At 37.0% G+C, this 23,122-nt stretch overlaps 1 protein-coding gene across 2 annotated transcripts; it reads right to left on the bottom strand.

The window, feature by feature from the left end:
• Positions 1–1,292: 1,292 nt before the first annotated feature.
• On the bottom strand, positions 1,293–23,056 carry TSG101 (tumor susceptibility 101). Of its 2 annotated transcripts, none has more exons than XM_074585781.1 (10): positions 22,888–23,056; positions 19,024–19,108; positions 17,081–17,146; positions 16,392–16,555; positions 14,880–15,006; positions 12,216–12,282; positions 10,434–10,525; positions 4,464–4,666; positions 2,744–2,983; positions 1,293–1,627 (listed from the first exon to the last, which is right to left on the bottom strand). In XM_074585781.1, exons 1-10 carry the CDS (start codon positions 22,927–22,929, stop codon positions 1,538–1,540), a joined length of 1,176 nt encoding a protein of 391 aa, XP_074441882.1. In that variant the 5' UTR covers positions 22,930–23,056; the 3' UTR covers positions 1,293–1,537. The 2 variants fall into 2 exon arrangements, with proteins under 2 accessions (XP_074441882.1, XP_074441883.1); XM_074585782.1 differs by having other exon boundaries at positions 10,434–10,522.
• Between the last annotated feature and the right edge of the window lie 66 nt (positions 23,057–23,122).

Raw genomic sequence — 23,122 nt, 5'->3', positions numbered from 1 at the left:
CACTCATAAAAAGTGAAGTTGCTAACAGGTACAGAAAAGCTTCTCCTCTAGAATAGTAGCCGTGCATAGAAACAATGAGCAAAAGTTCCTCCTCGAAGTCCCCAGTAAGTTAGATAAAGAAGAATTAACCATCTTCTGTCATTAATATTTTAAAATATACCTCATGACAATGAAAAGGGGAAAGGCCTTATTCTTAGCTTTTTCTAACACTAGGACATAGCTCAAGAATGGAAATAAATCACCTGATTAAGTCTAGAGTAGCTTTTTAGTATGCACTGCAGCTGGTGATACTTCTCAGAACAAAGTATTTTAGAATAAGCTGAAAGTGCTCATGAAGCAACTTCAGTAACAAAAGACAGGTGTAGCTAGTGAACTGATTTCTTTTATATCCACATGACCAAAATAGCACCTGGAAAGAGAGCACACAGCAATAGTGTTTTATGCAGATGATAGCAAGATGGTACGAAGCCATTTTCAAAGCTTTCAGAAGATCCACAGGACTTAACAATTTTTACTACAAGTCTGACCCAGCTTTTTAATATGAACTCCAGTCTCTTCAGATCCAATAGCAACATGAAATGCCTCAAGACAAACGCTCAGTTTTGAGCCACACCAATTACTGCTCTGAGACCAAGAAACCTTTGGGTTTCAAGGTAGCTTTTCTGAGGCAGCCTGCAAAAATAAATGGAGGAGGATGGCAGCATGCTGCTCAGAGGCGACGAGCAGCACCATGAATCCCTACAGCCCTCCAAGTTGAGAGATGCTCTGTACAATGTACCCCCTTTTGTAGACAATGCAGTGTTTAACCACCTGTCTTGTCACTAAAAGCTCTGTCACAGCTAACACAGCCAGAACTCATGGTTCCTGTGGCATTCTGACGTGTAGCATTTTCTGCCTGGCAGGTAGTACAACACTAAATGCATCAGCCTTTCTTTTTCCTGTCATTTTCTGGTGGGAGAATGCAATGTACATCAAGGCTTCTTAAGGCACCATAAGGTATACTCCACTATGACTGTGATCTGGTGGTAGAACAGACAAGTCAATATAACAGTTACTAAGCTTGCTTCAAAAAAACAGTCCTTGTAAGTCAAACAGCTAGGTCAAACAGCAGGGCCTTGAAATTTTGTTTCCAGCTTTCATTGGTTATAACAAAGGTTAGTTACACTGAAATGTGTATTTTTCCCAGTTGAGGACACTAAAATGTCTTCCAAATCTCAGAAGTGAAAGTATGGTTAAGCTGACGCTGCATAAGCCAGGCCTGTTTGTAAAGAAAGTGCATTGTACAACAGCTCTGTAGAGGAAGAAAATATGCAACAAGTTTTATTCAGCGTTAAGTCCACCAGCACAAAGATTACAGGAGATAGAAAGTGCATTAATAAAAGCTAGTCTTTACCAAAAAGAAAATATATTATTGATTCAAAATATCTTACACTTGAATGATGTAATAACTTATTCTGGGCACCTACTGATTAAGAGAAATACCAAGTGAATGGCTGCTTCATAAGGAAATCTAACTTCCTGGTTAAAGTCTGAGAATTTAGTAGAGATCACTGAGTCCAGCAGTCTTCCTTGCTTTCTGCATTAATGCCCTCAGCTGGAACTGCTTGCGAGACAGAAGACGTACATGCTGCAGAAAGAAAGAATAAGAACAGAGGGTTATTGGGAAAGTTTTGATATAATCTTAATTATATTGCAATATGCATTTTCAAAGCATGACATGTTCCATGACCCAAATGGGATGTTAGTTTTTTGGAAACACTAAATGCCTTAGGTTACTAAATGGCATGACTTGCAGATGGCTACCAAATGCAACTCTACAGTATATTTTTTGTGATTTTAATTGTTGACTCTGCATATATTCTTATGAAAGAGAAAAGGAGTAACATGTACTTCCAAGGTGAAGTCAGACTAATGCACTTCCAGTTCTAACAGTTCTTTTAACAGTAGATAAACAGACCTAGCAAGCTACATAAGAAAGAAATAACATGTCTCTACATAGTGCATTGTGCACTGGATGTTAAAAGCAAAGCTTAAGTGGTAACCTGGGGGAAACCTCAACTGTTAGAAAAAGGAAGAACTGGTAACTCTTGTTACCCAGGGGCCCCAGAACAGACTATTAACACTTCTGCACACTAATCTTTCCAGATCCAATGGCAACATTAAGTACTCCGACATACACGTTTTGTGTAGTTTTATTCCATGTTAAAAAGTGTTTTTATTTCATGCGCCATCACCATGCACGTAAGTTCAAAATAAAGGAAGGTTATTCGATCAGACATTATGAAAACTTTCAGCACAAAGGACGGCAAAGAAAGGGAACACGTTGTCTAAGAAGGTCGCTGCTAGAGATGCAAAACTAGCTGGCCTTTTTTTTTTTCTTCTATGATTCTAACACTGCACTGGCTGCCTCAACAGAAGCATCCACAGACTGCAAGTGAAAAGCTGTCTCAAGCACCCTTAAGTTTCTCCAGAACTAGGATGCCACCCCAACAGAAAACTTATGTTGACACTGCTGCACCCATCTAATGATAAATGACTTCGGATTTATAATGCTTTTAAAATTGAGTCTTTTATCTTAATTCTGAAATTCCTCTTTTAAAACTTAACTTTCAACATGTAAGTATTCATGTTCTCGCAGGATCCTCTTCAGTGAAGAAATCACTAACATAAGCTGAACAAAAGAGTTTTAAAGTATTTAAACACATTTAAAACGCACATCTTAAAAACATCCCAAGAAACCTACCTTTAGAAAGACATCTAGGTCTATCACTCCACGTCTCAATGCTTCCCCAAGATAGAAGATGGTGTCTTCAATTGCATTTTCTTCTGCATATAAGTTCAGGATCTGCTTGTAAAGCGGTGCCGTGGGAATAATAACTTCATCTATGTCATTATTTTCTGACTGACTTTCCATTTTCTCTAAGGCAGAACTGAGCTCCTCATCCTTCTTCTTGAGAAGTTCAATGTTCTTGTCAACTTCAGCCTAAAAAACAATTGAGATGTTTGTTTATTTCTTAGGTCTTAAGAGCTGAATGTCTTCTTGTGATACAACTGTCAAGATGAAAGATTTTTAGACATGACAGTTGATTCTTTACTTGCCTACTCATCTCTATTATGATTTTTACCAAAGGAAAGAGCTACCAATCTATAGGTTTTGGATTCTTCAATTTAAAAAAAGTAAAGGCTGTTTTAGATAATATCAATCCATTACCAGCTTATAACTGTAGAGAAGGCATTCTAACAGTCTTTAAGTATTTTGAAGGTGACACATAAAGAAAGATAACCATTTAAACTAGCTAAAGATAGTAAAAACAAAGCCAAAATAATTATTTTCTTTGGAAATGTGTCTTTTGGAGTAAGTTCCTATACACATTTGCTGAGCATCGATCAAACAAACACTTAACCGTATTGACAGAAAACAAAATATGCTGGCTTTACCCACTAATGGGAACTATAATTTAACTGTATCTGTATGAGGTGTACCTCCTTTTGCTACTTTTGAATTTGCCTCCTGGTATTTTTAATGTCCCACAGCTAACACACTGGAAGAGACTACACCACTGTGGTTTTCCTCATATCACTCAAAGCTGTGCAAACCACTATCATATTCCACTCTCTCTGTCCCCACTGTTTGTTTTTTTTTTCCAGACTGAAGTCCTAGCTTACTTCATCATGCTTTATATGGAAGTTGTCTGCTATGCTGGATCATCCTTCTTGCCTTTGCATCAAACATCTGCAGGTCTATTATGTCCTTTCTTTCCAAGATAGGAAAGACAAGAATTACACACTACATTTAAAGTGGGCACATTATAGATTTACACAGTGACATAGTGGTATCCCCTGTTTTCTAGCCCTTCTTCATAATTTCTAATCATTTTTTTAAAACCATATCTGAGTGCTGAGCTGGTTTCAGAAGCTGCTCATCAATCCCAAAATCTTACTCCTGAGCAGTAATGCAAGGAGCAGATGGATTAAGCAGAAGATGTCAGGCCTTAATGAAAAATTGCAGGAATTTCTGAGCATACTGAGTGGAAGAGACTCTTGTCTTGGAGAGGAAAAAGCCTGAAGGTTATACAAGGAAGCTGTGACTACAATCAGTGTCTCTGCACTAAGACACTGAAATGCTCTCCAGTGCTGCTGTTACGCATTATTACCCAGAAACTGAGAAACAATTATGAAATAATCTCACACCACTAACATCTTTCACAGGGAGAATGGGGAAAAATAATACTGTTCCTCTGCTGCTGCACAATGACATTTGTAAGATACACACAGGACACTATTATTTCTGACTTGTTTCAGTCTGAACACATGCACCTCAACTGACAAAGAGAATATATCTTTTAAAAGCAATACACTGGAAGTTTTGATATTTCTTATCATGCTTAATAATGAATTAATTACATGCTTCTGTTCACAACTATCAATACTCGGCTACATAGCAGTGGTTCATCTCAGCTTACCACTTCTTGATCCAGGCGAGTTACCATCTCTTCCAGTTTCTGGTGTCCTTTCTTCAGGTCCTCTTCTGTTCGTTTCAAGGCATTGAGTTCAGCTTGTGCACGATCCATTTCTTCTTTCATCCGCCATCTCAGTTTATCACTGACTGCTGAAATAAGGGAAGCTCGAATGGTATCCTCACTGATAGTTCCATCTCTACTGGGTCCTGCACAAGAAAATTCACAAGCATAAAATTAACTCTGTTCTGCACTGGCTCCAGTATAAAGCCACTCTGGAAAAAAAGTGGCTAACTTGCTGTATGTACTTTAGCAATATCACACAGTAAAATAAACTGTTTTCCATAATTCAGAAGCAATGAAGAGACCACAGTGAGATAAAATGCATTCAGATGTGCACAAGTAAATTTAAGAGTATGCATCCATTCATTCACTTTACCATTCCCATATCCACAATGTTCCTTTACCTTAAAAATGGGATGGCCATTTCCCCTGAAGCCTACGAATGTTGTTAGTCTGAGTCTTAAAAAGAAGAGTAAGTTTCTGGTAAACTCTACAGGAATCAATGGATGCATGTATTCAACCACAATTAGTGTAATGGCTGGCTTGAGACAGTGAATTTGCCTATAGATACTCTATGTTGAGGCTTGCCAATTACTGGTTTTGTGTTTTTCTTTTGTTTTGTGTTTTTTTGTTTTTTTAAAAATTAATAAAAATAGATGAACATTAAGCTAATAAAAATAATTTTCAACTAAAAAGATCTTAACTGTTGCCCTTTTATATTTACAAAGATCTAATAGCAAGGTCTGTTTTAAGTGACAAATTACTGGACAGCATCAAGTGATTAAAAAGCTACAACATGAACTAGTCTTTCCAGTTAGTTTCACAATTATTATTCAGCCATCCTAGGGCAGGTATGGGAAGGCAGTAAACCAATCAGCATTAATAAAGGACATTTGTTATTGAGGTAATCTTTAACAAACAATATTTACAAAAAGATTATAAAGCAGGGAGACAAATGCTAATCAATCGTATTAGCATATGGTTTATAGATATGTTCTAGCAGACTAAAATCAGATGGCAGTCTTTTAGGTACATGTTCAGTGTTACACTAGGCCTACCATTTATTTTTTTTAAACTTCTTCAGGATGGTACTGTAATTGGAGCGGGGTTGGGGGGAGCACAGTTTATAAAAAATTAGGTAATGGTGTTGAGGCACCCATGAAGAACCTATAAAAATTGTCTCTGGATAAAATTCTTCTTTAATGTTAGTTGAATAAAAAGCATTAGTCAAGCATACAGAGATTCTGTGGAATTAGTTCAACAATTTGATTCTAACAAAACCAAGCATAGCTGTTTTAGGTAAGTGTAAAATAAAGATGATGTCATACAATCTGGAACACTAATTTGCCAGTTTCACTTGGTCCATCCTGCCCAGAAACTCGGGGCAGTAATTTTAGCAGTAGTGAAACAAACTACTAACCAGTATGTTTCTAGTATTATATAACTAGTTTCTATAAATGATTGATGTTACAGTTAAACAGCAACAGAGGCTGATATGTAACTCTTTATTAAATCACATTTTGATACAGCAATACTAGAAAATATAACAGAAGAAAAAAAATTTCTAGTATATTTCATTAGTCCCTCTCCCTCTGAAGCGCTATAGGGCTTTCACATTTAAGCCTGAATATTACTACTGCTTTTGCAAATCAGCCTTTCAATAAGATCACCTAATTCCAAGAGTCTGTCACTAACACCTTTTTAAATAGAAAGGTAAATCCTTTTGTCTGTCACCGGAAATGTATCTGCAGACCAGGAAACTCAGATTGCTCTCGGGAACGTAAAGTGGCTACTGGTTGCAGAACTGTATCCGTATTTATCACAAACCACTTCAACCATTCTATAAGAAAAACTGGAGTGTCACAGTTTCCCCATGCTTGTGCATCCCTCACACCTTTTAGATCAGTGAAATTTCAATTGGATTGTAACAACTACTAACAAAGCAAGAATTATAGCAGGTTTTGTGCCTACTTTCCAACTTTTATGGATGAAATTTAGAGAATTTAGAGAGATTTGAAGTTCTGTAACTGGAAAGAAAACTTGCAAAAACAAATTTTATCAAAGTTATCTTTTTATCCAGACACACAATTATCAAAACACTGAAGTTGTTATGGCATTACATACATCATTTTCTGGTACCCTAGATCTCAAAAAAATTACAAAGTGAAAAAATACTCATCAAGGCTCCCGTGAATCTTACATAGCTAAAGACAAAATCATTAGCACGTCTTTTTTTTCCTTCCCCAAAAAGTGTCTCAAGTCAGCTGAAATCCAATCAACTGCTTCACCTTTCTTAATAATCACAAGCCCTCAGAAGAAGAAAAAGCAAACAAGAAACAAACCACACATTAATTTTGCCATTTAAACACAGTAGTTCAAAGATTGATATTTTCAGAGTAAGTTACCCTAAAATAAACAATGACAAAAATATTTTTGAATATGTTATTGATATTACTCAAAACTAAGCTACTATTAGCCAGAAATAAGATTACAGTAATTTTACTACAGTTATTCAGGAAAAGAGTTGGCTGTTAAGTGAAATTTCAGTATTACAGTGTTCTTGGGGTAGGTTGGATATCTTCCTGATAATCAGCAACAATCCAGAACACAGTATAAAAATCTAAACTCTGCCTTTAGAAATAAGCATCTGAATAGAAAAATTAAAAATTTTCTGTTAGGATCTCATAATAATTTAAAATAAAATAAAGTAAATCTGTTTGGAGCGTCTGTTGGTGTTGTAATACTAACAAATACAAACTGTTGTTGGTAAGACTGCACACCTCAGAATCCTTGAAACATCCAGAAGATTTTTTGGACTTCTGCTGCTAACAGAACAAGACCGCATAAATTCGTATCTCTTCCCTACGCCTTTTACTTTACTCATGTCCACAAAACCTACACCAAGCCAGATATCTGGAAAAACAAAGCTATGGAAATGACATGAAAGGAACTATGGGAAGGTGCACATCATGCTTACTAATACACCAAACTCTTCTAAAATTAAGATGACATCAGATTTTGAGGATTACTAACTAAAGTGTGAACACGTTACTTACAAATTGCACCAGAATATGTGTAATTTTTTTTTTTTATAAAAAAGCATAATTACTATTGGAAAAAAAGAGATTGAATCAACTGCTGCAAAGATAGCCTTATGAAAATATAAATGTCCCAACACTTGATCTCATTTATAGTTCTGGCTTAAGCTGTTCACCCTGTTGCCAGTCAATAAGGTAATTTTCAGTCTTTGGTTAAGCAGTCAAATGGCACCATACACACAAACCCAGGAATTATTCATTGCTGCTTCTTATGAAAAGGAGAAAAGAACAGTACTTTGTTCACTGAAAAGTAAAACTTAAACCAAGTCAGTCAAACTATCTGTGACAAAGAGTTCATTCACTGTTTAGGACTTCCAGCTTAAGGCAGACATCTGTAAACATACATGCTCCAAATAAAACCCAAAAGATCCGATTTCACTTCAATAACAGCATTAGCATGATTTCGGTTACTGTTTACTTTACATAATGTATTATTCTCTAACATAACAAACCAGACACCAGTTCTACATTTTTTTCCCCTTGATATCCCTCACTCTGGGAGATTTTACACAAGGCTCACTTTAACAGTAAAGCAGGACAGAGAAAAAAAAAAAAATTTAATACACACAACACAGTGAAAGTTCATGTCGAAGTGCCAACAGACAGGAAAAAGGTCTTTGAACATATAAAAGACCATTTTAACACAGCTCAATTAGATTTTATGTGTCTTCTTAAAGAGCATGAACCCTTAGCATTTTCCGTCACTTCCATAATTAGCCCAGCTTGGGGAAGATTTTATGGCACATAGCTGTTAAATCCACAGAGCGCTGAAACCCTTAACCTTTACCAGGCAGAGTCTGGTTTCAGAAGTGACCTTACAGAATCATCAAACTAGTAACTGCATCAGAAAGGTAATTAATGGCAGCTGATCAAACAGAAAGAAAAAGCCTCAAGGACTATTTGAAAAAACAGCTCTTATTAAAAAATTAAGCTACTCTGAATGAGTATTTGCATTCAATTCAACTAAGCTCACTATAGGAAATACCCCACCACCACCCACACAAAACTCTGAAGTTGTAGCACCTGACATACTGTTAAATAAACTATCACAATAAAACTATCTGGGTAAGAAATAAATATTTGCAGTTGAAAGAAAAAACAAACACCAATACTGTACTGTAAAAAACCCCACAGTACTATAAATACAGTGGATGATTAAAGACACATGTTTGCATTTCATTTGGCACAAGAGATAAACCATGTATAACAGGTGTATGGCATTAACCTAGCTGCATCAAATGCATCAGTCTAATGTTAAATTGCCACTACAAAATCTGGCATTACAACATGGTATCTGACAATCTAACTCAGGATGTGAAGACCATTCTACTATAGTTGACAGATATTCCACCTCTGTTCATCTTCCCTGGGGATACAAACGAGGGAAAGAAATGAAACAGAACGTATCTATATATTAAGTTAACTCTCTACAAGACAAAAGCAAAACTGGATCTGTTTGAGAAAGATGCTGCAGAAAGCCAGTGTTCACTAGAAAGGTTCTTATCACCTCCCTACATGACAGCGAGTGGAGACCCATCAATTTTCAAGGACCAAACTACAGCCCCCCAGCACTGAGTACTGCTTGAGCTCCTTAAGTGGCACAGTGGCTGTCTTGCAGTGTGCGTGGTAGACACACGTCACATCAGAGAGGAGATAACCGCTGACATGACCAACAACTTTCAGAAAAGACTCTTCTAATTCAGAAGGCTGAAAGAATGTGGACACTAAGGATGGGATCAGGCAGAAGAAGGATACAACATACAACTTATTGTTGTTTCCACATTCTGCAGCAACAGAACAACTCCTCAAGTATTTTAAGAGTAAAGTAGAAGCATCTATCTTCCTTTACCAAGCTGTGAACTTGTCTTGTCCCCACTTGTGTGAATGAAAATTTCAAAATACACACAGTTCTGGAGGGAAGAGCGTGTAGACATAACTGGGAGTTCACACACTGAATGAAGAACCTATGGACGCACTTTTAAATTATGATGTAAAAGACTACAAATGATTGATACTCTAAAGAAGGTCACAAAAAAGTCTACGTCCTTACCATATAACTGCTCCAAAAGGACTATCATCCAATTGGAAAGTTACTGCATCAACTCCCTACTTAACTAGATGACCTTTATCACTGGTTCCCAATCCATTACACATACGCTAAAAGTAAGGTGGAGTACAAACTAAGCTTGTGTGTTTTGCCAGCACAGGGCCACAGAGCAGCAGACTGGGAAAAGATAAACATTAATACCCTAGATCTTGCTGTTGAAGGGAAGAAAGACGTAACAAGTAGGGACCATTAAGAAGTAACAGTGAAAAGGCTGGAGAAGAAACTCAGTAAAAATGAAGCTCATTCCAAACGCATTGGAAACCTCTGCTTTAGATAGCTACTACTTTTGGAGTAAAGAAAGTATAAATAAAAAAGTAAATAAAGTGAGTCCAGTAAATTATTAAATGAGGACAAAAGCATTTTTATAAAGCACAACCACGAACAGAGCAACACAGACAATCAAAAGTCACCTACAGTTAAAAAGTGAGGAAAATACTTAAGGTACACTCAGTGTTCTTTAAAATACTCACAGAGCACACACATTGCATTGCACAAACCCAGGAATTTATCAAGTTCCTGAATGAATAAAATATAAGGCAAAGGACATAAGATGTATTTTATTCTTACTCTGAATAACTTTTTAAATTGAAGATCAATACTTTGAAAGGTCAGATTAAGAACAATACATTCCTTTCTCCATTTTCCTTCTTTACGTATCAGTTATAGAGGGAAGCTCCACTTCAGATAGATCCTTTCAAAGCTACTCACCAACAGTAGTCACAGGAGGCTGCGAAGGGTAGTACTGAACACTAGTGGTTGCTGGAAATGGAACACCACCCGGATAAGGATAGGGATAGCTGCTTTGACAAAGAAAGACACACTAATGTTATGTAACTATTTGTAAAAAATCATCCATGTATATTATCTTTATGTCACCATGTTAAACACTTGTTCACATAATAAAATGTTTAAACTGCAGGCCAAGTTATATTTTTTCTGTTTTCCTGATCACATGAACATCTTTCACAATTTATATTTCTGGTATGATTTAAGAAGGTACCATTTTATCTGAAACCCTACCTAGTTATTGCCTGGTCAAGCACTTGGATCATTCCAAATTCTCTTCAATCTCCGAATCTTGCCATGCAATTTCTAACGTGCCATCCAAAATTCCAAAAGTATTCCAAAGAAATTATTCTAGCTACAAACTCACAAACAGTAATTTCAATTTAATAATTTTTAATATGAGATTGGTTAACAAGATGACTGCTGAACTGCTTTATGTAAAACTAAAAATGTTGTGCAAAATATGGTTGGAAGATAAAACTCCTCCAGAAACTCTCAGCCCTGCTCTGAAGGATGAAGAAAAGCAAAATTATTCATTTGTTCACTGAAACAATTGCGAGATGACACATAACATGACAGTCTACAATAACTTTCTAAAATACATTTACTATAAAATGAAAGAAGGACTCAAATTATTCAGTACTGAACTAACACCTGCATACAGCGGAGTATTAACTATGGCTATAAGTAAACAAAATGGCCCGAGAAAACAAGTAAAATATAAAATAAGCATATTCTGTGCCTCTCCAGATAACTGCAAATTTAATAGTTCTTAAAACCTTTCTGTTCATTCATAGATTACCCTAAAAATAGTTCTTCTGTTATTCATTTTTGTACAAACATTAAAAGCACTTTACATAAACATACGTAGGAGGAAAAAAAGGTGCCATAAGAACTTATCAAAATCCCCCCTTTTTCACTTCTTAAAACATAGCACCCCACCTTCCTAACGTTTACAGGGTTTTAAATCATTTTTTTTTTTTAAAAATCAAAACATTATATACTACGGCAGCTCCTCATATGCTTCTAAATCAAAATCAGGACATAAGGATATTAATAATAAAAAGAATTAATTATGATGTAAAAAAAAAATGTAGGTACACACTAGGAGGCAGCAATTGGCATCTTACTATTTGCTAAGACAAAACCGTAAGTCTTCTGGAAATGCTTTATTCCCAACTATTATATAACATACTTAAAGAAAAAGTCTTGTTTTATATTAATAAAAAAAGCTTTTAAAATCGTTTTGCACCTTTCAAATTCTCTCAGAGTGCTCTGAATTAAGTCCACATTTACGCTGGAGTCAAAGTTTGTTGCAAATTAGCCCAAACAATACTAACAACGCTAATAAAAATTCCCAATTTGTAGGGATACATTTCTTTCTATATCATGTAAAACATATTAACCGTACAAAAAACTAATCTGATATATGAGTGAAACAAGATAACATAAGACAGTTAGGTAATAATTTTCAAAATATATTCACCACCCACGTATATTGTATTGGAAGCAACACTAAGAAAGATAAACCTTTCTGAAACTTTCTTTTGGCTATTAACAAGAATTCAGTCCTCACTTTTAAAAAAAACCTCCTAACATGTTAATTATACAACAAATATATGATAAGAAAATGCACCTAAGACTAAATACTATTCAGTGAAACTGTCTATTATGTATATGATGATGGTTTAAAGGCGTTCTTACCTCGGGTTTGGAGTGCTTCCTGCCGGATAGGGAGATATTCCACCTGGAATGCCCGGCACATAGGAAGCTAAATAAAAATAATGATTTTGTTTATTTTTACTTTTCAGAATTTTAATATATATTAGGATCACACTAGTGAGGTGTACTTATGCTGCAGTTAGATGCTTTTCAATGTATTGAACAACGAATACAGTGCAACACAACAAAACAAGAAGAGAAAGGGGTCATTCTGTGGTCAAACCCCCTCAATAAGGCGTACCCTGCATGCTTTATCATCATCGCCATCAGTTCTCACAACACTCCCCCTCCCAGTTTCCCATGCTGTTCCTGTGCAGCTTGGCAAAAGCGATACATGCAGACATTTGTTGTGAGCTCGCTCTCTGCCAAGTGACCAAGGCAGCTGCGTCCCCTCAAAACACGTAAAGCACTAAACTGCAGCAGACCTTCCCTCCGTGTGTTCACCAGGTAGAATTTCCTTTTCGTATTCAAGCATGTTTTCAGAAAACACAGGCAAATTTTGCATTTCTGAAGATTCTACCTCTACCTGTCAACTTTTGTTAAAATATTTTCAAGAGTATTTTGTTCGGAGGGAGAGTATGAGAACTGTAACTGAAGTCAGTTACACATTCCTTAGAACAACTGCCTAGAACACCTTTCACCGCATATTTATTTTTTTCTTAATCATTACTTTAAACTAACCACTGCATGGATGAAAATGTTTATCAATTTAAAAATCCCCAATGAATGGTTGTAGTAAGTAAAATGTGGATACATAAGAAAAAGTATCTGCAGCTAGGAAACTCAAAAAAATGGCATGTTATTAAAGATGACCCAGCTGAAGAGCTGTCTCCATTTTTTATATAATGGCTAAAAAAAGAAAATAACCTTTCCAACGTAGCCATTGTTCTCTACTCACTAAATAATGACTGTATAATTTCAGTACCTTCAGAGTAGCTAGACTTCCCAACAGTTGGTTAGCTCTTTAACAATCCAATAGTGTTCTTATCCAGTAATTTCTGCCATTTAGAAGCCATACTTTAAATAATTTTTATCAGCACATATAAATGTCTAAGGCTTTCATAGTCCTAGCAATTTCAAGTTTCTTCTTGGAAATCTGACAATTCTATTATAAAAACCATGTTTTGAATATAGTTATTCCACACTTGTAGTAAATTTAGGAATATTACATCAAATAGTTTTTTTTTTTTTTTTTTTTTTTTTTTTTTTTTTTTTACAAGAGCTTTTGAATGATTCAATTTTTCAAAAAGGGCTTCATTTCTTCTTAAGCGGTATCTAGAACTTAAATAAACCCCAAAACCTAGATGTCTGTAAAATAAGGAAAAACTGACCACACCAATAAAACTAAGCAGCTATTAACAATGTGAAAGTCCTGAAGCACATCCACTAGAATTACTTCGGCTATTCTAGCACTGAGTGACTGCAAGAGTAATCAAATGTGTTTCAACAGATGGTCCTCCCTTAAAGCACAATACAGGTGACAGCCTCTACTGAGACTATACTTGTACTGACACCCACTGTTCTTTGAAAATCAGAACAGTAGAATCATCTAGTGCTCCCACAGGCTAGTGCTGGACAAGCTAAAAAGTCCCAAACACTTACCTTTAGCCAACTATCCCTAACGGTCCCATTATTTTTGCTACCCCCTTTCTTGCATGTTAAGAATCTAAGACCTTGTTTAAAAATAGTTTAAAAATGGTTTCTGCTGGAAATTGTAATGAATAGTGCTTCAGCTTTTCCGATGTAACACTATGATCTGATGAAAGCTGCATTTCAACAGAAAACAGACACAGCCTTAAAAATGCAGCAAAAATATATAACACCAAATACAGCTACTCTACCATTACATTAATGTAGAACTCTTACAATATCATTCAACAACCTGCAGCTACTCTGCTCCCATTCCCCACCTCCCCCAGTCTTTGGTTTGGGTCTACTCTCTGCTGGTTTGGGGTTTTTTTCCCCCCACCCAATGCAGAGTCTTCTTCAGAAGAATTTCTAGGATTTTCTGTTTCCCACTTTCCCTTCTTCCCCCCACCCACCCATCCCCAGTCTTTAAAATAAAATGCCTCTAGAAGTTTAAATAAATCAGAGTTTTTTAAAGTTTTGATAATTTTTGCAAGAAAATGAGTACTAAGTCAGAGTACCGAATTGACAGAGACGAATGGAAAATCACAAGGCAGGTTTTTTTCCTATACAGCCAGCAACAAACAAACCAGGAGTGTGGGCACAGAAAAAAAAGGCAGTATGCTTTGGCTTATTAAATCAATGGCTGCAGGAAACTTAACAGGTGGACTTGTATTATCAGAAAAAAAAAATTAAGATACAGTTACCTAAATAATTTCTTTTTAAGGTTATCTCTGAATATTGACAGGTTACTCGTTGTTTTGAGAGGCTTAGGGTGTGTGGGGGGCTGTTTTTGTCTTATTTAAATACAAACTTGACTTTTCCCTCCCTTCAAAAGCTGAAAAAAATTACACACATTTTCCAACATACTTCAAAAAGGTCAACTACAGCAAATTCATTAGCCAGCACTACAGAAAGTCATTCTGGAGTAGAATACAACATTTGTTGACAAACTATGCAGAGCAACAAATCGCTTTTTAATATAAGTATTTGTAGAAATTAGTAGCCATGGCCACTTACTAGTTGGTGGGCCTGTTGCCTGGTATGGTGGGTAGCTTGACGAAGCAGTAGGCCGAGAAAAGACTGGAGGTTCCTCACCAAACACAACGATCATGACCTGAATCAGTTCGAGCAAGTCTGACTGGGGCTATGAGGGTAAGCAAATCACAAGTTGTTGATTTTGTTAACAGACAGTTTAACTATAGTAACAAAATGGTAATGATTCATCAGCTCTCAAAAACCATCCTTTTATTTGGGGTTTTTAAAAAATATTTACATATATCTAAACATTAAAAAGCCAACAAGATATATAACACTATATCTATCTATATAGATAGATATATATCTCTCTCACACACATATATGCATATTTAACTTCCTTTATAGATTTCTTTACAGATTGCAAACCCAGCCAGCTGGTATTCAAAACTGTACAGCAAAATACAGCTGCAGTAGTGCTGACACTCAGAATAATCTGGATAATACACGGTTTCATGTCAACTGCAGGGCAATAAATGACTATGCAATGATGGATTATAATAATTTTCTAAAACTTAAATCTACTCTCCAACATGAAAAAAGTACAGATCACTAGGTTTTCAGACATTTCAGTTTCATAGATCATATAGCTTTTGCTCAAGTTCAGAATGGCTCAAGAGAAAATATATTCTAACCTACTAAGGAGTGGCATAAACCTCTTTTAAATATAGCTAAACTAGGCTTCTCAGTTTATTACTACAGTCAATGTAGGCATGATTTCCTTTCACCAAAATAAAGACAAACATCATGAAGGCAATATTGGATTAAATATCCTATTTCAAAATGTTCTTAGCTCTGTAACCCACTTATTTATTTTTACCAACCTCTCAAACAGAATGAATTCTGTATTACCTCTATCTTAGATGATCATCTTGCTTGTGGCAAGAACTACAGCCTGATCTGGGCAGTCACGCTTAACAAATTTCTTCCTGTTAATCACTTTTTACAGAACTACGCATCTTGTATCATTCTTCTGACCTTGACAGCACAGTTTATCTTCTTTACAAGTCCATGCTTTGGTCAAAACATCTATCAGGCCTACACTGCTCAATGCCTTTATTTATTGGTAAAGCAAATGTATCCACATACTTGAAGCTCCAGCAATGTTTATATAAAGAAGTCCAAGTGCTCATACAAGTCCATTTTAGTCACAGAGATTAATTTTAGCCCAGAGATGTTTCACAGAATTTATAATTTCCCTTCTGTAAATATTCTTATCACACAGATCATCACAACAGCGTCATGCCAGGGAGGGATGCCTATGCTCCACTGTTTCATCAGACAAACTGTAACTAAACGATGCAATTAACCAGGCAACAGAATGCAGCATCCTGAACTTTAAGAATAACAAATAACAAGCAATTGTTTTCATTTAAAAAAAATGGTTTAAGATCTCAAATAAAGAGGATTATGGTTTTTGTTAAAAATGATACAACTATCCCTAAAGGTATTCAGAACTGAGAAATTTGAGGATTTCAAGTTCCATATACTTACATATTTCCATTCATGCAGATAAGGAAGGTATATCTTTCCATTTGCATCAACATGCTTCCCAGTTTTTATTGTCATAGAGCTAGTGGGCTTAACAAAACAAATTGGGGGGTTGAAAGGGTAGGTGTCCAGCAGCCACAAGCAAATTGGGATATTATATGTGTTACCTAGAAAAGATATTTTAAAAGATTTTAAAAGTTACTCCAACTCTAACTGTCCTATCCAGATTTATAATAAACTCTTTAACCCAGTAAATTCAACTGTGCAGCATGAGAAGCTAAAGCTGACATCTACTAATAACATTCAACAAAGAGATCACAATATGGCTATGAACTCAATATTTTTCAGAATAATTTAATTTTGATTTACATTATTGTTATTATTATCAAATTATCGTTAGCTGCAGCAAAAAATGGCTTGCAACACTCAACTAATTGAGAAGCTTGAAAAGTATTGAAAGAAAAGAGATGTTAGAGCACTGTACAAGACTGAAGAAGCAATGCTCAACGTTAAAATTTTATTCAACAGCAAAAATAGGGAACAATTTCTTTAAAACACTATACTTTGGACAAGTAAAGGATTTCAAGAAAACAGCAATCACTGAAATAGTGAAGTTGAACCATGCCATACCTAAACAGTTTTTCATGTAATTTGGGAAAATAATGGTGGTGATGATAATGATAAATGCATACCTCTGTAAGGCACAGGAATGGTTCCACTGAGGCTCATTAACTCCCTAGATGAGCCATCATTAAAAACTGAAAGGGAACAACAATATTTTTAAAACAAACATATCTACTACATTAATCTCTGTTCAGGTTATACCCCATCTATTTATTAACATAAGTTTTCGGATGTTACACATATATAAATTCAACTTGAAAGGTTCTGCTCTTGCACGTTTATGAACTAGGAAATGACTGTCTACGGTCAGGTAACTTCTTATGAATAACATATTTCTGAGAAATGAATGACTAATTATTGTCAAACTACCTTCAATGCAAATAAAATTGTTTCCTCGTTCAGAGACCAAGTAAAACATGTTGGAACTATACAAACTGCAAATCATACAAATTGCTGCAAAGATAATCTGAACTCAAACTTAATCTAAAAAACAAACCATCATTTTAGGATTACAAAGAATTCCTTATGCTTTCTCCAAACAAACAGTTCAGCAAGAATACTGAAAACTACTGCGCCATAGGCATTTATTACATAATCAGTACAGGTAATTTAACCAAACAACACTACACTGAAGAGGAAGAAATATGTAGCGCTTGACTCACTGCCACATCTTAGTCCTAGTTCACAAACCGCACAGGAACCCTGATCTCAATTTACTGAGTTGCTGTATTTAGTTTTCCCATCCTTTCAATCCAATAGATTATTCTTGGCTGAATAGATCAACTTCTGGTAATAAAGCTTTTATTTTCCTAATTTCACCTGAAAGTTTCTAGTCTCAAATGTAGCTTATCGTGTACAGTTTTTTTGGTGCTAATATTCTGCAAAGGCAGGTAGAACACGCTGGGACTTAAATGGGGCTATATCTTTCATTATTAATATAAACGTGAAAATTATCTCAACGTCAACAGCAACATAACCATTTTCTTGTTGCTCATTTCACTGCTCCAAATAGTAACAATTTTCTGTAAGTGGTTCTGTGCTCAGCCTTTCTCAAGCAGCTCAGAAAGAGTTAAGTAACAAACAGACTTCTTGCAACAGCTCAAAGCTGTCTGGAATTCTGACCACTATCGTTGTGCAAACCCGCGATTCCAACCGCAGTCCTTTCACTATTGTTTTTGATTCTCCAGTCACTGCATGAACTTTTATTTCTGTGACAGCTGCTGGCTTGCAGCTGTTCAAGTAAAAACTAATTTTTGTTTTACCCGTCCATGTCCTTTCTTAATACTTCTCAATACAGATTTAGAATTTAGAAAGCAGAAGACTATAAAATCTCTGATGACGTGTTAGTAATATAAATTAGCTCACAGAGGAATCCCACAGGTAACAGCCAAAAAACGGTGATCAGGAGGAGAATGACCTCAGCAGCTATGCTGGCTCGTCGTATCTTGTGAAACCATGCCCTCAGACTCTGGAGCTGTCCTTAGATACCATCTTCATTTAACGCACTCAAATTTAGTTAGAGCGTTTAAAATAGCTAACGGTGATTGTCATTGTTAACTTACATTGCAAAACCCCTCATACCAATTTTCTATATACCTAACCATGTTTTCTTCATACTCTTAAGGACTGCCACGATTACTTTTAAAGAAGTTTTGTTCGTCGATTTACAGGTCTTTCTAAATAGAACTCTAAAAACATCCTTATATGACAGCAAAGCTGAATTTGTAGGATACCAGCAATCTCAGGACACAAACTGATATGACATCACTGAGTGATTAACTAAAAGTTAAGCTGTGAAAAATGCAACACTTCTAGTAAGATTAGACAAACTCAGTAATACAGAAAGCTTATTTTAGAAAATAACTGTGTTTCTAAGAAAGTATTGATGTCAAAGATCAAGAACTCAAATTATGTCTTCTAGTTTTAATCATCTTTTTCCCCACAAAAACTACGAAATGTATCTAAACCATCGCCAGTTCAATAACAAAAATTTTCTCATGCACAGACTAACCATATGAATCCATGACAGGTTTGAGGTCCTTGTACTGAGTAATAACACTGGTCGTCTCCTGTATAGTTAGGTCTCTATACTTGTACTGGAAAACAAAAGAGAAAGAATGACTTTAGAGGCTACATTTTCAGTGTAATTTAATTTGGTTTTATTTTACCCAATAGACTGCATTTATGAGAGTTTACATTGATACATGGACATTCTTCTCTACTCTTATTTTGGAATAAGAATTTATTTCTCCATATTACTTAACTGAACGCTGCCTATATAACACTTTAACAAAGTGTTAAGATGTTTTTAAGTCTTAAATAAGGGCCCATACATCAAGTGATGAGGGGAAAGCCACTGCATTTTCATCCATGTTCTACCATAACCAACAGTATCTGAGATATATATGTGGATCTTAAAAAACCAAATATAGTGATGTTTTGAACTTCACAGATATCTTTCATAGCACTTTTCAAAGCATCGCAGTGTTTATCAATCATTGATCAGTACTTTCATGTATTTTATCAACTAGAAAGCAGACGTTTCAAGGCACGATATTTTATCAGTAATAATACTGGTTTTACCCTCTTCCTTTTATGAGGAGCAGGGAGTAACTCGGAACACAGAAGATCTGTAAAACACAGATACACTACTACAGAGTTTAACAGTCTCAGAACTATAATCCACAGACAATAAAGGAGATGCCCCTGGGCAACAGAGAGCTGGTTCACTGTGTGGCACAGCTCTTTAACCTTGTAGCCATTCCTCCTGATAACTACCATTAAAAAGAAAGCTAATAAATGTCCCTTGACAATGCTTTCATTGTAATAAAATTAAAAAATAAATCACAGTCTTCAAGTGCCTTAAGGAACATAAGCATACAGCGTTTCTTCATTCAACCATGGTCAGAAGTCAAAGGGCTCAACACAATGAAATGTCTGATACCCAACGCATGCAGATGTTAACAACATCTGAACAAATTAATTCAGATATTATCCAAGCGCAAAGGGCCGTGCCACAGCTAAAAGTCACCTTTGCTCCAACAAACACTCCTGAGTTGTGAAGTTTAGAAACTAACTCTTCTTCCTATCGTCCACAGAGGTTGACAAGGATGCTACTCCTGGGCATGGTAACTTTTATTTAACAAGCAGAGATGAACACACCATGCCGCCTCCCAAAATGCCACCTTAGTCTACAAAACACGCCTGTGCTTTGGGAGATGCTGCAACTTACCTTCCTGAAACGACCAAGGGCAAAACAGCCATATGGTCAGTCTGCAAAACACTGATCTGTGAGAAAGAAGGCAACCCCTCCAGTAGGGATTACTATTACTCTAGTAGGGATCCCTGCATGTGCAGGGAGGCACCAGCATAGATGTCAATCAGCCAGAGAGTCAGGGCAGCCCCTGGATGCTGTTTTGATGGGAGGGCTGCAGCAAAGCATCTCAGCCTCCTCTGGAAAGTGGGTGCAGGATTGGGATTGTGCAGGAAGAGCTTGACAAGGGAGAGACAACTTTCCTAGCATTTCAGTACATTCCTCCCTCCTTCCCCAACACCTAGCGGAAGCGAGAAATAGATAACAGGCATTGCTAGAACAAGGAGATGGAGGTCTGTGAAATTTCAGCTAGACCAGACAGAGACTGGCAGCACATACCCGCATGACTGAATGCGTTACTACAACCATGAATGGGAGCATCTCACCAGCTACCTTAAAAAGAAGGGGTCTTTTTATAGGAATGTAGCTTATGGTGCAGGATATAGGCTCAAGAAGATTGGCATAATCGCTATTAAAAAAAGAACTGGCTTCCACTAACAGAAGCTCCTAACAAGCACACGGAATCAGAGTCAGGATTTAACTCCGCTTTTGGCACAGGAGTCTTAAGTTGGTTTAGTCAAGAAATAGATAAAACAACGCCTGCCTGCTCAGCAGACATACTAGGGTTCTGGTACACGGTGGCTGATAGGGCTGATAAAAACTAGCTTTGGTCTTCTGGGGTGCTTTTAAAAATTAGGCCCAACACCTGAAAATTAAATAACATTTTCATGTCTCTTAAAATTAAGAAAAAGAATATTGCTGCAAATAGTTTTTACACTGAGTGATGAATAATTACTTAATAGAGATACGTTTGTAATATTCCAGCTACTGCCACAAGTGAAATTGCTACATCAGCTATTAATTTCAGCACTTAAATCCAAATAACTACAGAAGATTGAAGTTCTGTATATTAAAATGACACATGAATAAGTTTTCCTAATGAGAATTATAGCTTTTCTAGAATTTTTTATTATTTACAATGCAAAGTATACTCTCTTGTGCTTATTTATCTTTTCCATTGTAAGGTGTACTAGAATATTACAAGACAATCTTTCCCTGTGTTCATACAGTAAGTAGCTGAGCATTTCCCAGAAATGTGAAAATCTCATTGGAAAATATAAGATCCTAGTGATTTCTACAAAGGTAACTAAAATTAATTAATTTGAGTTCTAAGCTTTTTTTTTTCCTCCTCCATTCTCAGATGACAAATGCATCATCCTCATTTTACATATCAGGAAACAGGTAACAGAGAGATAAATCTTTTCAAGATCAGACAGCAGGTAAATACCTGAAGTCAAATTAAGTGTTTATGTTCAGCCAAACTAGGGCTTAAGTCTTTTGTTTTCTCACACACTGAACTATTAAATATGGGAAATATCACTAAGCATGCCTCTACAGAACAGAAAGCGTAACTATTTTTGAAAAATAAAGTAGTAAAATAGTAACTTAATTTTTCATCAGCTATTAAGTACATTGCACTTTTAACTTACCTTCAGAAAGTAAAATGGGGATATAAAATGGGCAAGTGTGGGGGAAAGAGGACACAGGACTACCTTAAATTCTGTTTCTTCTGTGCCATAGCAATAATTCATTGAGGGAAGACAGGTGTATACAAATACATACATGATCTCATTTGCTGACAGCAAGTTAGTATTCAGTACTTATCTTCAAGCTGATTAAAAAAAAAATTGCTTATGATTCCATGCAGGTGAAAGACCCTTTAATAAGATTTCTTCAGTTCTGATCACATCCTCACCTATTGTATTTAATTTTAAAATAATGAAAATATCATGATTAAGTGTTGTTAAAAAAATCCCCCCAAACAAAACCATAACTCCCCCTAAGCGTTCGGCCTGAGGGGTTTTCATTTCAAGCTGCTGGACAAAGCGCAGTTTTCACTGGAAGAGTGGCACAACGACAGATGGATCTGTATGATTCAGTGATTAATGATTTACCTTCCAAGAGACTTTCTTTTTTCCTTAAACAAGGCTGATAAAACCCCCACCCTTATCCTAGTCAGTGAAGTTGAACTTGCCTCCCACCCTCATTTAACCGGTGCACGCAAATGACGCTATACAACCCAACAACCCCCCACCGCAGCTCTGGTCCCCCTCGATGCACAGCAGACTCAGTCAGGCAAGCGGTTTCTATTCAGCTTTTACCAGCAATAACCGAACCCAGAACTAAAGTTTCGTAGCACTACAAATAACGACGTGTTTTAGGGTTTCGGTGCACCATACTTCCCTTTACAAACTAACTCAATTTACAGTCTCCAGACACCACCTTTCCACTGCCGCTTCGCCCGCCCGTCGACACCACGATCCCCGCAGCTCCCCGCTACCCCGGCATAAAACCGCAGGCTGGCGAGTGACCGCCCCTGACGAGGGAAACGGGAAGGGGAAGCCGGCCGCTGCTGGGGGCCAGCGCCGAGGCTGAAGGGGACACGGGGCCCCCGCTGCTCCCCGCCGCCCAGCCCCTCGCCGAGGCCGCCGCAGAGGCCGGCCCGCCCGGCGCACCGGAGCGGGGAGCAGGGGCTCTCGGTGCCCCCGAGCGCGCCGTTACCTTGGTGAGCATTTTCTTGAGCTGGCTCTCGGAGACCGCCATGGCGGCCGGACCCTCCTCCGCCCCCGGTGCCGCCGCCGCCACGCACCGGCCCGGCCCGGCCCAGCCTCCCCTACATACAAACAGGAAGCGGCCTCGCACACCCGCTTCCGGCAGCGACGCCCATTTCCGCCCGGCCCCTGACGGCACTTCCGCGAAAGGCGTGCGCGTGGTGACGGCACTTCCGGCCGTTTCC

This window comes from Larus michahellis, chromosome 4, assembly GCF_964199755.1.
Source record: "Larus michahellis chromosome 4, bLarMic1.1, whole genome shotgun sequence".
Classification (NCBI taxonomy): Eukaryota; Metazoa; Chordata; class Aves; order Charadriiformes; family Laridae; genus Larus; species Larus michahellis.
Note: the sequence above shows the minus strand (reverse complement) of the source record. Positions and strands in the feature narration are given on the sequence as shown.

What these genes read in the sequence shown, in the direction of transcription:
- TSG101 (XM_074585781.1), bottom strand. Translation starts at nt 22,929, where the DNA reads ATGGCGGTCTCCGAGAGCCAGCTCAAGAAAATGCTCACCAAG. An exon ending in CATTCCTGTGCCTTACAGAG is followed by an intron (nt 16,556 to 17,080) that starts GTATGCATTTAT and finishes TATCTTTTCTAG; the next exon opens with GTAACACATATAATATCCCA. An exon ending in GGCAACAGGCCCACCAACTA is followed by an intron (nt 12,283 to 14,879) that starts GTAAGTGGCCAT and finishes ATTTTTATTTAG; the next exon opens with CTTCCTATGTGCCGGGCATT.